Source organism: Tamandua tetradactyla, chromosome 10 (assembly GCF_023851605.1).
Source record: "Tamandua tetradactyla isolate mTamTet1 chromosome 10, mTamTet1.pri, whole genome shotgun sequence".
In the NCBI taxonomy this organism is placed as follows: Eukaryota; Metazoa; Chordata; class Mammalia; order Pilosa; family Myrmecophagidae; genus Tamandua; species Tamandua tetradactyla.
In genome coordinates, this window is record NC_135336.1 from 15682069 (window position 1) to 15700483 (window position 18415).

The following is an 18415-nucleotide window of genomic DNA, read 5'->3' on the forward strand; positions in this document are numbered from 1 at the left end:
AAGTTTAAAGCAAAAAAAAGCTTATAATTTTAGGCACAAAAGGTCATAAGAAGCTCAGTGTTATTTTCAAAACATCTAACCTTGATTTGATTCTTCCATATTCATGCTCTCTCCATCGGCAGCCTCTAACATTTCTTCATCTTCATCTTCCTCATCATCATGCAGGTCTTTGGAAATTAATTGTCTAGCTAATTTAATATTTAGTCCTTCATTGTAGTGAAGCTTCCTTTTCATTTCAAACTGTCGCTTTTTTTCTACAAAATACAAGGAGGTTTAGGAAGTTCTTAGTTTAAGGATTGGCAAACTATAGCTCATGTCTGCTTGTCAATTAAGTCTTAATGGAACACAGTCACATTCATTTGTTTAGGTAATATCTTTAAGCCTACTTTTGTACTCAATGGCATAGTTGAGTAGTTGCAACTGTATGTAAAACCTAAAGTATTTACTATTGTAATCCTTTACAGAGAAGTTTGCTGACCCCTGCTTTAGATAAGTTCAAATCCTTCTCTATAAAAAACAGGAATAAGAACCATGGAAAAAAAGCAAGGTATATAGTGTTATTACTATATAAATATATGTACAAAGCCAACATACACACACACACGAGCAGAAAAAATAAAACTCAATAATTAACAGTGGTTAATTCCAGGCTAAGGAACAATGGGGGTAATTTTAATTCCCCCCAATTTTATTTTTTAAAGAAAAATCCCCTGTAAAAATTGGTTAATTCTGGGCTAAGGTACTGGGAGTAATTTTAATTTTCCATTTTGTTTTAAAGAAAAATCCCCTTAAATAATCCTTACTATCCATTAAGAAAACTGATATGATTTAAAACATTGCTGGCTAAAAACAATCTCATTCGATCTCATTGCTGGCTATAAACCTCTTGTAAAGGAATGGCGAAGTGATTCTAGATTATTATTTCATTTTATAGTTTTCACTATAAAAATATAAAGCCGGTAAAAATTCAACACAATTTTTTGTGTGTTGATCAATAAAACTGATCATGTTTCATTGATAGACAGCACTTTAAAGAGAAGCCATTTATGAAGAAAGATTTCCAAGATTTAAAAATTTTTTAGACCAGTAAAGTAAAAAAAAGAAGAGGAGATTTACCAGGGGTCAATTAATAATGCTAAATTCATTTGCCTGTGCTTTATTAAAGTATTCATAAAACATTTTCTTGCCAAAAAAAAGAAATATCATTCAGAATAAGCATCCTTTAAAATCATTTTCACAAAAACTCAGTACACTGTCATTTGACATACACACGTCAAGATTTCATTTTGAAAGCAAGCAAATTTTTTTCAAATTTAAAGGCTATTCAAAGAACTTTATCAATGTCCTTTAACTCCCTCTAAGCTTTTAGCATCATCTATACTTCTGTTTTAAAAACAGGTCTTTACAGTTTGTGTCACTACTTTTTGCTTTTCAGCCTCTACTTGGGTTGGGAGAGGGAGGTTCTGACACTGACCCCCATACTGTCATCCCATAAACACTGGTTTCAGATACTATGGATCTTGTTAGTTTCTTTCTTCCTCTCTACTTACGATTTTTGTGATTTGTTTGCTCCTTGAGGGTGTTAAAGAGGCTAATACAAAGATCAAATCCTCATGACTATCTTTTGGTGATGCCTTTCAAATACAAGTATACCTAAGAAATATTGTGGGTTTGGGTTCCAGACCACAATAAAGTATCATAATAAATTTTCCCACTGCATACAGAGGTTATGTGCACACTATACTATAATCTATTAAGTGTGCAACAGCATTATGTCTAAAAAAATCAAAGACAATGTAGAGGTCTGGCAATGTTCCAGGTGGAACTGTGGAGCTGGGCAGCCTCGGTGTGTGTACTTGGCTCCGGAGGCTTGTAGTGTGTGGAGATGGTAGAGGAACTGGACAGGGTCATGAAGTTACTACAGGCTGAAGGAGAGCCAGAAGCACAACCAGAGCAAGAGCACCTGGGTCATCCTGCACAAGGTGTACGATCTGACCAAGTTTTTGGAGGAGTATCCCAGTGGGAAGGAAGTCCTACGAGAATAAGCTAGAGGTGATGCTACAGAAAACTTCAAGGATACTGGGCACTTTACAGACACTCAATAAGTGTCTATCATTGGGGTGTTTTATCCAGATGACAGATAAAAGATAATTAAACATTCAGACACTCTTTACAACTGTTGATTCTCATTCCAGCTGGTGGACCAAATGGGTGATCCCAGCCATCTCAGCACTGGTTGTAGTCATGATGTAACACCTCTACACAGAAGACTGTTTTCTCAGATGCCAACCAGAGAAGAGACTGCTTTAGATGAGGGTGGAAATAAGTCGGCGTAATTGCCTTCTTTACTGATAGAATCTTCACTGAAAAGATCATCTTAATGTCTGCTTAGAAAAACAAAACAAAACAAACTGTTCTAACCTTTCTACTCTGGGACTTCTCTTTTAGAGTGTGCCTTTTTATTCATCATCCTTATTTTGACATTTCATTAATATATAATTTACTTATTGACCTGCTATGATCTTTAAAAAATATATCTGGCTTTAAAATTATACCACCATATTTGCCTATCAACTTGGTATATAATTGTCTTTAATTTTTAGAATCTCAGATTATTTAGCAGAATCATTTAATGTGTTAATCATTCAGACCCAAGCAATTTATATGATTTGAGATAAGGTAATGACCTTTGGCTCTTTTCTTGCAGTTCATCACATCTAATTGAATAAGCAAGCACTGCATGCTTCCAATATTGTTTCTTTTTCAAGGAAATTAAGAAAGGACCAGAAGTTACAGTTTAAAGACATCTAATAATCGTTCTACCTGAAATAGATGGTTTTATAGGACCTATAAAAGAGGCACCCTCTCTGATTAAAAACACCAGCAAAAAGGCTACATACTGTATGATTCCAACAATACGACACTCTAGAAGAGGTAAATTTATAGATGCAATAGAGAGATCAGTGGCTGTCAAGGGTTTAGGCGAAGAGGAGGATGAAAACATGCAGCACAGGGGAGTTTCAGGGCAGTGGGGCTACTATGAAAGATAACCAAAGTGGAGACAAGACATTGCACATTTGTCAATACCCACAGGACTGAACATCACAGAGAGTGAACCGGAATATAAACTGTGGGCTTTAGTCAACGATCATTTAATAGTATTTGTTCAACTTTAACAAATATACACACTAATCCAAGATGTTGACAATAGGGGAAACTGGGAGAGTGGGGTAATAGGGGAACTCTGTATTTCCTGATCAATTTTTCTAGAAACCTAAAACTCTAAAAAGGAAGTTTATTAAAGAAACAGTGACATAAACACCTGCAAACAGGCACAGTCCAAATATCCCTGAAGAGTGGGAGAAACGTCAAAGGTGATGGTGGAGTTATACAGAGACGGTCAGGTTTAACAAATGAGCATGAGTGCTCAATCATTATATTGATATTTCTTTTAGCCTCCAGTACCTTACAGTAGCTAGAAGTAAAAACCTAAAATTGTGGAGTTGTAACCCATATCAAACTCTAAAATCTGTTCTATAACTAATTGTTGTGATATAATTTGAAATTTATTGCTTTTATGTATGTATATATGCTATTTAAAGAGGAGGGGTATAACAGAGAAGATAAGATTCTACACATGAGTATGACTGCTGAATAATTATACTGATATTTCTGTTGGTCTCTAGTGTCTTGGAGCAGCTATAAGAAAAAACAAAAAATCGTGGAACTGTAACCCATACCAAACTTTAAAATCTGTTCTATATCTACTTGTTAAAATGTACTTGGAATTTTATTACTTTTAGTATACAGTGTTATATTTCACCAAAAAAAGTTAAAAAACAAAAAAACACCGTGAACTAGGAGAGGACATTCTTTTTTGTCCATTCTTTTGGCTTACAAAATATTCTAAAGAAGTTTTTAGTTTTTCTGGTTCAAAGTTTAAAAAACTTCTCATTCAGTGGTACAAGGTGTTATGTACTCTTCTAAAAAAATGCTGACTCTAATTTATAAAAAAACAACAACAACAACAAATAAGCTTGAAGGAGATTTGGAATCTGATTTTCAAAGAAATTTAGCTGACAGAGTAAACCACAAGGAATTCTGATGGGCTCTTTCTCACTGGTAGCTCTGGCTGGAATGATTCAGGAATCTAGTCTTCCATTTATTACTCTACCTTGTACTTTTTTTCTTTTAAACATGGAAACTTGAGAGATAAACTTATTAGTTTATATATATTTGTAGTTAACTATGATAATGCATGTCTCCAGTGGCAGGTAAGCCAAATGGTGAGCAATTGCATTCTTCAGAAAGATCTAAAGCACATTAAAAAGGAAGTTAGAAAGGACAGATTTTGATACTCAATGGCATGCATCATCGTTTTCTCTGTCTTTGTCACTGAGTGAGTGAATGTTATACAGGTAGGAGTGGAGAAGGGCGGCTATATTGGCAAGTGAACTATTATCTTGCAGGAGAATTTATTCAAATACTAAAATAAACATCTGCCTAGAACAAAATTAAAAAAATGTAAAAGTCTTAATTTAAAAATACTTTATTGCTAAAAAAATGTTAACCACCAACTGAGCCTCAGCAAGTCATAATTTTTTTGCTGACAGAAAGTCTTCCCATGATACTGATGGCTACTGACTGATCAGGGCGGCGGCTGCTGAAGGCTGAGGTGGCTATGACAATTTCTTCCAATAGGACAACAATGAAGTTTCACATATTGACTGACTCACCCTTTCACGGAAGATTTCTCTATGGCATATGTGGCTGTTTGTTAGCATTTTACGAACAGAACTTCTTTCAAAACTACAGTCAATCCTCTCAACTATGCTACTAATTTATCAACTATGTTTATTACTCCAAATCCTCTGCTGTCATTTCAACAATGTTCACAGCACCTTCACTAAGAGCAGATGCCATCTCAAGAAATGACTTACTTTATCTGTAAGAAGCAACTCCTCATCAATTCAAATTTTATTATAAGACTGCAGCAATCCAGTCACATCTTCAGGTTCCACTTCTAATTCTAGTTCTCTTGCTATTTCTGCCACATCTGCAGTTACTTCTTTCACTGAAGTCTTGAATCCCTCACAGTTATTCATGAAGGTAGGAATCAACTTCTTCCAAACTCCTGTTAATGTTGTTATTTTGACCTCCCATGAATCATGAACGTCGTTAATGGTATCTAGAATGGTGGATCCTTCTCAGAAGATTTTCAATGTACTTTTCCCAGATCCATCAGAGGAATCATTATGGCAACTACTGCCTTAGAAAATGCATTTCCTAAATGGAAAGATTTGAAAGTCGAAATGACTCCTAGATCCACGGGCTGCAGAATGGATGTTGTATTAGCAGGCATGAAAACATTAATCTTGTTTACATCGCCATCGGAGATCTTGGATAACCAGGTACATTGTGAATCTGCATAGTATTTTTTTTTTTCCTGAGCAGTAGGTCTCAACAGTGTGTTTAAAATAGTCAGTAAATACGTAAACAGTTATGTTGTACCCAGGCTTTACTGTTTCATTTACAGAGCACAGTTAGAATAGATTTAGTATAATTCTTAAAGGCCCTAGTATTTTTGGAATGGTAAATTAGCAGAGGCACTAGCCCTTAACACAGAGTCAGCCTGTCCTTTGATGCGTTGAAGCCAGGCATTGATTTCTCCTCTCTAGCTATGAAAGTCCTAGATGGCATCTTCTTCCAATAAGGTTATTTCATCTAATTAAAAAATGTTGTTTACGAGAGCAATAAAACTTGTCTAAAATTGAGAGTGTTGATGATAATACAACTAAATGAGGATAATGTTATGGACTGTTGACTGTGGACATTGCACATGACATCCAATGGGTGGAGGATATACTAACTGAGAAGTAGAATGGTAAACTGTGGTGTATACATATGATTGAATATTGTGCTGCTACAGAAAGGAACGAAGTCATGAGGCATGCAATGAGATGAATGAATTTGTGGGACATTACATGATGCAAAATAAGGCAGAAACAAAAAAAACAAATATCATTTGGTCTCATTTAGAAAATATTTATAAGAAAATTGGGGCCTAGATCGTAAACTAGAGTTATGTATATATGTAAAACCTCTAAGACCTGTTCTGCAGGTCTGAAAGTCAGCATTGCTACATACAACTGTTAAAGAAATGGAAAAAGAGTACAGGCTTCAATTAGAGATAACAATGAAGCCAACTGGGTTGGGACTAATATAAATTAGAATACAGGGGTAAGGACAACACTGTATTTCAGAACTTCACCTACTCTATGAGACCAAAGGAAGAGAGGTTTATTTTGTCCAGAACCTAAATTTTCTGAAGCAGATAATCTAATTCAGCTTATCTGGATAGAACATTTAAACTCAAACACAGGGAGCACAGAATGGGAATGAGGGCTTGTAATTCTGTATAGCTTAATGTAATGCCCAGATACATCTCAGAGTATGTTCAGTAGACAATTAAAAAGTATTGGCAAAGTCCCTTGAGGGATGAGAAAAAAATATGGAACTAATAAACTTTACCACTGGGGAAACCCCTGATACTGTCTCAAGCATTGGGGACTCCCAAGTCAACAGGCCAAGCCCTTGATCTTGAGACTTGCTCTTGTGAAGCTTTCATACGTAGAGGCCTACCTATAGTTATGCCTAAGAGTTACTTCCAGAGGACCTCTTTTGTTACTCAGATGCGGCCTCTCTCTAAGCCCACCTATATAAATGGAATCATCACCCTTCCCCCTACATGGGACATGCCATCCAGGGACTAAAGTCTCCCTGGCAATGTGGGATGACTCTCAGGGATGAGCCTGGCCCTGGCACCACAGAATCAACAGTGCCTTCCTGACCAAAAGAGGGAAAAGAAAGATAACAAAACAAAGTACCAGTGGCTGAGAGAGTTCAAACAGAATCAAGAGCCTATTCTGGAGGCTATTGTTACACAAGTTTCAGCTAGATAATGCTATTTACCATGTGTTACCAGTTTCTTAAATGCTGCCAGAATGCAATATACCAGAAATGGAACAGCTTTAATAAAAGAAATTTAATAAGTTATAAATTTACAGTTCTAAGCCTACAGAAATGTCCAAACTAAGGCATCCAAGGAAAGACACTTTAATTCAAGAAAGGCCAGTAAGTCTGGAACACCTCTGTCAGCTGGGAAGACACGCTGGTCCCTTGCTGGTCCTTTGCCTAGGCTCCATTGCTTTCAGCCTCTGTTCCTGTGGGGGTTTCTCACTTTGCTTCTGTGGGGCTGGCTTTCATCTCTTTGCTTTCCTTGGCTCTCTCCAGATTCTGGCTTGCTTAAAATCTCATGGCAATATCTGCTGGGCCCTAAGCATCTCCAAACATCCGTGTCTCTGTTCTGGGAAGCAACTGTTCGCCAAGTGTCTCTGTTGTCTCTCAAAAATGTTTCCTCTTTTAAAGGACTCCAGTAAACTAATCAAGACCCACCTGGAATGGGTGGAGTCACATCTCATCTATTCAAAAGGTCACACCCACAAATGGGAGCACCACATCTCTGTGAATATAATCTAATCAAAAGTTTCTGTCCTGCAGTAGTGAATCAAGATTAAAAGAAACAGCTGCTCCCACAAGACTGGATCAGGATTAAAACCTGGCTTTTCTGGGGATATATAACAGATTCAAATTAGCACATCATGGTTTGCCAAACCAAATCCATCCCTGCCAGCCCAAAAGAACACCGAAGGCTCTATCTGAGATTACAAAGGTTCCATGCACTATGATTACAACCTCCTGGTGGGTTCCTAGGCCAGATAAGTCCTGAAACCCAGAAAGGCCAGTCTCTCTAGAACATCAACTACTTCCACCCCTAATCTCATATTATCAACAGCCCTTTCCAACATGAAAAAGTTAGAATGGGCATAGCATAAATACCCCTAAAGATTGGGAAAAGAATCAAAAAAGAAGGTGGAGTTATAACAGAGAAGAGATAATTTAATAAAATAGTATGACTGCTGAATCACCATATTGATATTTCTTTTTAGTCTCCAGTGCCTTGAAGCAGCTAGAAGGAAAAACCTAAAATTGTTGAATCGTAACCCGTACCAAACTCTGAAATCTGTTCTATAACTAATTGTTTGCAGTGTGCTTTAAAATTTATTGCTTTTCTGTATATCTATTATATTTCACAATTTAAAAATCTGTTGTTTAGTGTATCACTTTCATCAATTATTGTAGCTAGATCTTCTGGATAATTTGCGGCAGCTTCTCCAAAAGTACTTGCTATTTTATCTTCCATTTTTGTTATGGAGACGGCTTCTTTTCTTAAACCTCATGAACCCAACATCTGCTAGTTTCAAATTTTTGTTCTGCAGCCTCCTCACCTCTCCCAGCCTTCACAGAACTGAAGAGTTAACATCTTGCTCTGGATTGCTCTTAGGCTTAAGGGAATATTCTGTCTGGTTTGATACTCTCTTCAGGCCACTAAAACTTTCTCCATATCAGAAGTAAGGCTGATTCACTTATCATCTGTGTGTTGACTTTCAAATCTTTGGTCCAAGATTTCAGCTTATCAGCTTTCGACATGCCCTCCTCACTAAGCTTAATCACGTCTAGCTTTTGATTTAAAGCGAGACACATGTGCCTGTTCCTTTCACTTAAGAAGCTATTGTAGGTCTTTTTCTGTTGTCTTTTTATTTCTTTTTCTAAATCGATGCAAATGTTCTAAGAAATGATGAATATGCAACTATGTGATGATATTGAGAATTGCTGATTGTATATGTAGAATGGAATGATATGTTAATATTTTTGTTTGTTGTTAATTGTTTTTAAATAATAAAAAAAAGAAGCTATTGTAGGGAGGCAAAATAAGTCAGAAACAAAAGAACAATTATTGCACGGTCTCCTTTAGAAAATGCTTCTAAGAAAACAGGGGCTAGACTGTAAGCTCTTATAACAAATTAGTCCAGAGTGGTAATTATTATTTCTGGATTTTGAGGCTGTTTTATATATCTATAATCTGGTATTCTGAGATCAGAATGAAGCTGATCAGGCCAGGATTACGGTAATTGAGAACATGGGGTAAGGAAGACATTGTCTATATTTTAAAATTACACTACTCTTTGAGACCAAAGGAAGAAAGGTTAATTTTCTCCAGAACCTAAATTTCTTGTAGCACATAATCTAATTCAACCTGTCTGGATAACTCATTTGAACAACTGAAACATAGGGAGCCCAGAATAAGAATGAGGTCCTTTAATCCTGATATAGCTTAATGTAATGCCTGGATACATCCTAGAATCCTAGAATCTATTAAGCAGATAATCAAAAAGTACTGGCAAAGTCCCTTGATGGATGGGAGAAAAATTATGGAACTTTAAAACTTTACCATCAGGGAATCCCTTGATATTGTGTCTAACATTAGGGACACCCAAATCAATATGCCAAGCCCTTGATCTTGAGGCTTACTCTTGTGAAGCTTATGTAGGTAGGGGAGAAGCTTAGCCCACCTAGAGATGTGCCTAAGAGTTACTTCTGGAGGACCTCTTTTGTTGTTTAGATGTGGCCTCATTCTCTCCAAGCCTAACTCTGAAAGTGAAATTACTGCCCTCCCCCCTACATGGGACATGACATCCAGGGGTGAAAGTGTCCTTGGCAGTGTGGGAGATGACTCCCAGGGATGAGTACGGCCTTGACATCATGGGATCAATAATTCCACCCTGACCAAAATAGGGAAAGATGTATAACCAATAAAGTGTCAGTGGCTGAGACAGTTCAAATAGAGTTGAGAGGCTACACTGGAGGTCACTCTTATGCTTGCTTCAGTTAGACACTGCTACCTATCATAACTTGCCAAACCCCAACCAAACCATTCCAGCCAATCCTAAAGAATACCTAAGGCAATATATAAGATTTGGCAAAGGTTCCATCCACTACGGTGACTTTCCAGAAACCTACAACCTCCAGCTAGGTCCCCTTGACCAGGTAAGTCCTGAAACCTAGAGGGTCCAGCCTCTCCAGAATATCAGCTAGTTCCATATTTCCACCCCATATTATTGACAGTCCCTTCCAACATGAAAAAGTTAGAATGGCTATAGCTCAAAAACCTCTAAAGTGTGGGATAGAAAAATCAAAGCTGATGGTGGAGTTATAGAGAGGGTAGGGTCTAACAAATGAATATGATTGCTGATTCATTAAACTGATATTTCTTTTAGTTTCCTGTATCTTAGGGGAGCTAGAAGTAAAAACTTAAATTGCGAACTGCATCCCATACCAAATTTTGGGTCCTGTTCTACAACTAATTGCTGTGTTGTGCTTTGAAATTTTTTGCTTTTCTGTATATATGTCATTTTTCACACAAAAGAAAAGTTGATTGTAATGATAAAAAAAATTTATTCCTTCTAGCTTCCTTTATTCTGGAGCAGCTAGAAAAAAAATCTGAGATGATGGTATGGGTAGCCTATAACACACTCTGGCATCTCTGTCCTGTAACTACTCGTTGAAGAGTGCTTTGGAAACTACTGCTTTTTTCTTTCTTTGCTTTGTATATGTATTATATTATACAATAAAAAAGTTAACAACAATAACAACAGAGAAGCTACTACAGGATTATTAGTTGGCCTATATCAGTATTGTCGTGTCTCAGGGAAGGGAGGTCCTAGAAGAGGGAGAGAGATGGGAATGCCTGGTTGGTGGAGCAGTGAGAATACACAGCATTTATTCACACCTTTATATGGACATGGTTTGTGGTGCCGTAACAAATAAAACAGTGACATCAAAGATTAGAGATCACACTAACAGATGCAATAATAATGAAAAAGTTTGAAATATTTAGAGAATTACCAAAATGTGACAGAGACATGAAGTGAACACATGCTGTTGGAAAAATGGCACCCATAGACTTGCTTGATGCAGGGTTGCCACAAACCTTTAACTGTAAAAAACACAGTATCTGTCACATTTCAACACTGACTACAATAGCGATGTTTTTGGTTTGTCCCACTAACAAAAAAAACACAGTATCTGCAAAGAGCAACAAAGTGAAGTGCAATGAAACAAGGCATGCATGTATTCAGATAATGTAAAAGCAATAGTAAACAACAAAAATAATTGTTCTAATTGTCTTCAATACCAAAAATCTACTAAAAAGGTAACACTTTTTCCTTATTACAGAATAATTCTTGTTCATGGTAGAATCGAAAGAGCAACTCTTTCACTCTTAACAGTGACCCAGTTTAGACATGTATGTGCACATACCGTTAACATTCTACCATGAATATAAGTAGACATGTCATTTTTATGGAGTTACAAAGAACTGAGTTATAATAATGCTTTATGCTCAAAGATTTCTGATTTCCCCCTTTTATTCTCAATGTTTCTATAACATAATATACACACAACTTTGTGCATTTATTCCATTCTTTTCTCAACATAAACCAGTGTTTTTCAAAATATGCATCATGACTCTTCAGTGGGTATGATGCCTTAACATTTTATGTACCCCAGAAAAGTATGTTTAAAGTTAACCATTCCTGTGGGGTGTTTTTTGTTTTGTTTTATGATTTTTGGTGGGGTTTTTTGTTTTTTTGTGAGTAGGATCTTAAGATGTGACCCGCCTCATTCAGGGTGGCTCTTAATCCTCTTACTGGTGTCGTTTATAAGAGAATGATATTCAGACAAAAAGAGAGAAAGCCAGGGAAATAAAAAGGTAAAAGCAATGAAGCCTGGAAGATAAGGAAGAGACCAGCAGATGCTGCTACATGCCTTGCCACATGAGAGAGGAGTCTAGAATCACTGGAGGCTGGTTTTCGAGGGGAAAGCATCATCTGATGATGCCTTGATTTGGACATTTTTCTCAGCCTTGAAACTGCAAGCTTGTAAAGCTAATAAATTCCCACTGCTAAAAGTTAATCCATTTTATGCTATCTGTTTACAGCAGCCAAGCAAACTAGAATAGTGGGTCACAATCAGAACTTTTTAAAAAAGAAATAAAATAGAACTGGAATGCATCACATAAAATAAAGGTGAATACTGTTTTGTGAAAGTTTTATTTTTTTAATTGTGTGTATATATGTATAAGGAATTGTTTTGGTAAAAATGCTAGAAAAATGGAATGAACCCTAAGAAACTGAATTACGAGGTCAAAGGGTAAATACTTTCTAAAGCTTTTGCTATATATATGTCACATTGCCCTACAGAAAGGTGGAACCATTTACATACCCATCAATGGTTGAGTGGCCTATTTCTCTACATTCTCTACAATGAATGAGTGGCCTATTTCTCTACATTCATACCAAAAGAGAAATTGTCATTCTTTTTAGTCTTTGTTGATCTGAAAGGAATGATGCTTTTAAAATTTAGTATCATGTTTCTATGAGTTGATATTCATTATTTCCCTTTTGTGAGTTTTATTTCCTAGTCTAAGAAAATTATTTCTAATTCTAAGAAAAATTGAACTTAGTATTCCTTGTCATAAATATAACCTAGTTCTTGAATAGTCAAAATTTATTTTACAATTTAAAAATATAAATTGTATTTATATCATAGAAGGCTACTCATATAAGTGGTCTCAATCTCCTCTGAATATGTATATTCATTTGATAAACCTTATTTTCACATTATAAACACTCTATAAAAGGTTTATCAAGTGAATATAGAAAAATTGTCTTTATAATACAAAGAGTACAGGAGATTTAGGCTAGTCAGGCCCAGCTCTAATGGTTAACTATCTATGTGAACTTAAGAGGAGAATTATCCTTTTTACACCTTCTTTCTCTCTTCTGCATGATATTATCATGGGGAACTTACTGATCAAGTTATTAAGAGTTAATATATGCTGAGTGCTTGCCATATGCCAGGATTAGTGATTAAGTTCTTTAAATATTTTTCCTCATTTAATATTCACCAACAACTTGGAAATAAATATTTTTACAGCTCCCAATCTAGAAATGAGGAAACTGAGACTCAGAGAAATTCAGCAAACCAGCCAAGTGGCATACCTAGAGCAAAAATTTAAGTCTGTCTGGCCAATAATCTTAATTTTTAAAAACATTTTTTTCATGCAGAAATGCCAGGGCAACATTACAACTTCCAAATATACCATGATCCATTCATAAAATAATCTTTGAGTGTCTGCTACATACCAGGTACTGTTCTTATGGAGATACCTGCTCTCATGGAGCTTACACTCTAACGGAAAAAACCAACAGTTTTTAAGAAATTGTTAAAGAACAAAACAGGGGAAAGGGATAATGAAAGATCAAAGCAGAGGTGTTTCTTCAGATATAAAAGGAGGGTAACATTTGAGCCAGGAACTGAATAATGCTGCTATTCATTATAAAGCTAGAACTCACTATGACAAAAATAGTAAAAAAACAAAATTTTGTGATTTTTCTCAAATATATGCCCTTTAAACAGATGGAAAAAATTAAATGATTTTACACAATGTCTAGCTATAACTGACTAGGCACATGTAAATGAGCTCGTTTTGTGAACTCATTTATTTTTTAAGAATGTCTACTATAAATAAACAAAGATTTTCAAACATTTAATTTGTTTAAAGCAAAAACACATATAAGTCAGTAACAACTAGTGGAGACTGAACTTGAACTTACAGCTAGTCAAATAGCTACCCCTGCCGGCTGACTCCTGGAACTACAACTTGAGGAACCGTAACATGAAAATTGACAGATAAAAAAGTTTTAGGTTAATAATAATAATTGATTTTGAAAGACCATGTTTTTGGAGTGTAATAAGGAAACAAATTCTAGAAACTATTTTTACTCGAAACCCCTTTCAAGGGCCGCTTGAGGTATATATTAGGACAGTAAGTTAGGAAGTCAAAGAGGACAGAAGAGAGATATAACAAGTTGAGCAGGAGCTGTATATACACCTTTTCTTTTTTTCAACAATTAGGCTCAGATCATGATAGTTTTGGTGAGTATGCTATAATCTGAAGATGACAGGAAAGAATAGCCAATTATACCTTAGTAGCTACATATGACAAAGATCCTGACGGTTAACTAGAAATATTAGGAGACTTAGTTTTAAAGTTCCTGGACTTCCTTATGGTATAGGTAATACCCACATTTCAAGGTTACATATACATTACTGCTCTATTTTCTTTCTTTTTTGGGGGGAAGGGGAGTATTTTCTTGCATGTTTTTTTCTATACTTAGGCCTGGTTTTTCCTTTTAAAACCAGTTAAAAATAAACAACAAACACTTTATAAAATCTCAAGACTATATATGTTCACATGGTAAAAAGACAGTAAAAACAAAAACAAGGTGAAATATCTCCCTACTCCACTAACCATTTTACTTGTAAAACACAAACCATGAAGTAGGTTCAACTGCGAACATGTGATTAGGCTCTGAGAGCCTCTTCTGTTCTTATTAAGGAGAGGGCTATCTTTCTCTGCTTTCCTATGACCCTCTAGCTCTGTTCATTCTGCGGGACCCAATGAAGACCTTCACTCTACATATGACCATTTTATTTCATCTATTAAGTTTCACCACTGTCCTAACAAAATAGAAAAAGCACAGTAATTGGGAAATTTGCTCTTACAGCTATCCACTTTAAGACCATCCATTCAATGACCCTAAAAAAAAGCATTAATTCAACAAATATTTATTGAGCATCTATTCTGTGCCAGGCACTAGAAAGGGGTACTTATAACTACTTTAAGGATGGCAATATTTCCCCCAATTCTTGAAACTGCAGTGAGGGAGGGAAACATTATACAATAAAGCCAAACAAGCAGTTATAAAAAAAACTGCTCCCCATTCTCCCACCCTTGACTTCCCAAAGTAGGAAAAACATTTAGTTATGTTTCAAATGATGGATTTATTTTAGCAAAAATGATTAGCATAATGCTGAAAGCAGTAAAGGAAATAAACTACCTTGTTCTTCAGGTGAGAGGTCACTATCCTCCTCCCCACTGCTTTCTTGTTCCTGAACCCGATACTTTGGCTCCGAGCCTTCAGCAGCAGCTAATCTATACAACAATCATTTACACAGAAATCAAAACTGTGATATTCTTGTATTAAATTGTCTTATTCAACTTCTGAGTCTCATAAAAACATCTAAAGATCATTACAGCAAGAGAGTAGAGATGGGTGTAGAAACTACCAAGTAATGAAAAGAATGGAATAGGTACTAGAAATCAATGAACAGCAAAGAAAAAGAGCTTGTGTTTTATCAATTTACTGATTTTTGCCTTTCTCACACCTTTCTTTTTTTTTTTTTCTTTCTATTAATGTTTTAATTCTTATTCAGTTGTCTTTTTATTTCTCACACCTTTCTTTAACACTGAGGTGGCAGGATATTAAAAGAAACCACAGGAAACTGACATACCTCAGTATCTTAGGTTCAAGTACTCTAAACTTTCTGCCAACTACCTTGATTTTAATCAAGAAACAAGACTATAAAGTTGGTATGAAGAATTTAGATAAAATTAGAATGATTTTTTTTATATTTGTACAAGTAAAGCAAAGAAAAATGCCTTTTAAGAATGTACAATTAAAACAGCATAAGTGAAGATACTTTACAGTCATCAGTACTTACTTTTTGGCTAAAAGATCTGGTGTCATGGCTTCAGTGGTTTCTGAATCACTCAAAGCATCCTCATCATCACCTATCATACTAGGATAATAAATATATCATAATTAGCACGTGAAACATAATTTTACAACCAGAGAACCAGATAAACACAATTCTACTATGTTTACAGTTCTCCTGTTATAATTGAAGTGCAAATTTAAAATTTTCTATTTTAATGCAAATATTCAGAAGTATAGCACCAATCAAGTCTACAACAGACTAAAAAAAAAAGATATAACGATAAAAATGAATATTGAAAACTTGAATCATCTGAAAAAAATAAAAATAAAAAGCTTCTTCCCCAAGTTGAATTCTTGATATTCTCACAAGCAGTGTGGACAACCAAAGCTATAGGCTGAGCCCCCAGTCTTGGGGTTTGTTCACATGAAACTTAACCCCACAAAAGATAGGTCAAGTCTACTTAAAATTTAGGCCTAAGAGTCACCCCCAAGAGAGCCTCTTTTGTTGCTCAGATGTGGCCCCTCTCTCCAGCCACCACGACAAGCAGTCTCATCACCCTCCCCCTCTCTGCATGGGACATAACTCCCAGGGGTGGACTTTCCTGGCAACATGGGACAGAAATCCTGGAATGAGCTGAGACTCGGCATCAAGGGACTGAGAAAAACCCTAGAATGAGCTGAGAATTAACATCAAGGGATTGAGAGAAACTTCTCGACCAAAAGGGGGAAGAGTAAAATGAGACAAAATGTCAATGGCTGAGAGATTCCAAACAGAGTCGAGAGGTTTTCCTGGAGGTTATTCTTACGCATTAAGTGGATATCACTTTGTTGTTCAAGATGTAGTGGAGAGGCTGGAGGGAATTGCCTGAAAATGTAATGCTGTGTTCCAGTAGCCATGTTTCTTGATGATGATTGAACAATGATAGCTTTCACAATAAGATTCTGTGAATGTGAAAACCTTATGTCTGATGCTCCTTTTAGCTACTATATCAACAGAAGAGTAGAACATATGGAATAAAAATTAATAATAGGGGGAACAAATGTTAAAATAAATTCAGTTTGAAATAGTGGTAAATGAAAGCGAGGGGTAAGGGGTATGGTATGTATAGTCTTTTTTTTCTCTATTATCATTTTATTTCTTTTTCTGTTGTCTTTTTATTTCTTTTTCTAAATCGATGCAAATGTACTAAGAAATGACGAATATGCAACTATGTGATGATATTAAGAATTACTGATTGTATATGTAGAATGGAATGATATCTAAATGTTCTGTTTGTTAATTTTTTTAATTAATAAAAAAAAGTTTAAAAAAAGCTTCAATTACTCCACTTAGCAGGAGAGAACAAGTAATCGAAAAAATTAAAAAATCAGTTTAGTTATTTATACATAAACCTAAAGAGAGACAGATTATCTAAGCAGATATAAGACTAAGTAAAATAACAAAATTAGATTCTAAAGACCTAATTCAGGATGTTTAAATGCTATTTCACATTCTTTCCCAGCTAGAATCATGGAGGATGGTGAAGAATAGAAGGTTCCGGCTATGCCAGAAACCCAAAAGATGCCTGAAAGGCAAGGGAGCTTATTTATGAAAAACCTAAGCACTGAAATAAAGAATATAGGCAGATGTACAGAACCGAGATTCAAAAGGCTATAATGGCAAGAAAAGCTGGCAACTTCTCTGCACCTGTGGAACTCAAACTGGCATTTGTCCAGAATCAAAGATATCAATGGTGTGAGTCCAAAGGTCCAAAAAGTGTTGCAGCTTCTTTGCCTTCATTAATGGACCCTATGTTAAGCTCAACAAGGCCTCAATTAACATGCTGAGAATTGTGGAACCATATATTACATGGGGGTATTCGAACTTGAATTCAGTGAATGAACTGATCTATAAGTGTGGCTATGGTAAAATCAGTAAGAAGCAGATTGCTTTGACAGGTGACTCTTCAACTGCATGATCTCTTGGTAAATATGGCATCATCTGCACAGAGGACCTGATTGGTGAGATCTATACTGTTGGGAAATGCTTCAAAGTAGCGAACAATGTCCTATGGCTCTTTAAATTATCTTCTCCCGGAGGTAGAATGAAGAAAAAAACCACCCATTTTGTAAAAAGAGGGAGGTGCTGTCAATAGACCAGATCAATAGGCTTACTGGAAGGATGAACTGAGGTGTCTGGCTACGATTATTTTGTAATCTGGTCAATTAATAAATAGTGACTGCTTTCATACTGAAAGGTATTATTGTAGTGGTGACTTTGTTAGCCTGCCTTTAACTGTTATGTCAGTTATGTGATAAAATTAACCTAAATCAATAGCCGCATTATATACAAAACTAGTGTCTAGTTTTTTATCTTGTGCAAACACGTCAAGGCTTATGTCATGGTCAGGTTCATTTGTCAACTTCGTCAGGTGGTGGTGTCCAGTCGTCTAGTTGGACAAGCGCTGGCCTGTCTGTTGCTATGAGGACATTTCATGGACTTAAATCATGATTACACTGGCTGTATCCACAGCTGATTGGGTTTATAATCAGCTAAGGGGAGTGTCTTCTGCAATGAGTGATGCCTAATCTAATCACCAGAAGGCTTTTTAAGGAGGATTCAGAAGAGACAGTCACTCTTCCTGCTTCAGCCGGTGAGCCTCTCCTGTGGAGTTCGTCCACACCCTTCACTGGAGTCGCCAGCTTCACAGCCTGCCCTATGGATTTTGGACACTTCCATTTCCCACAGTTGTTCAGCCAGAGAATTCACTGAGGACCTTCATCGGTTACTAGCTTGCAGCCTGCCCTACAGACCTAGGACTCTACATTCCCACAGTTATGTGAGATACTTTCATTAATTTTATACCTACAGCTATCTCCTGCTGATGCTGTTTCTCTAGAACCTAGCTAAC

The 18415-nt window shown here is 36.1% G+C and overlaps 1 protein-coding gene and 1 pseudogene across 4 annotated transcripts in view; one reads left to right on the forward strand and one right to left on the reverse strand.

Annotated features, from left to right (window-relative positions):
• Positions 1–18415, reverse strand: part of PPP1R2 (protein phosphatase 1 regulatory inhibitor subunit 2) — a 33045-nt gene that overhangs the window by 3614 nt on the left and 11016 nt on the right. For all 4 annotated transcript variants that reach the window (XM_077117929.1, XM_077117931.1, XM_077117930.1 and 1 more), the window contains exons 4-6: positions 15529–15606; positions 14865–14959; positions 81–254 (exon numbers count right to left, since the gene is read on the reverse strand). In XM_077117929.1, the coding sequence (XP_076974044.1) occupies positions 81–254; positions 14865–14959; positions 15529–15606 (347 nt within the window). The remainder of the gene's footprint in view (positions 1–80; positions 255–14864; positions 14960–15528; positions 15607–18415) is intronic.
• LOC143648812 (large ribosomal subunit protein uL30 pseudogene) lies at positions 17042–17659 on the forward strand (annotated as a pseudogene).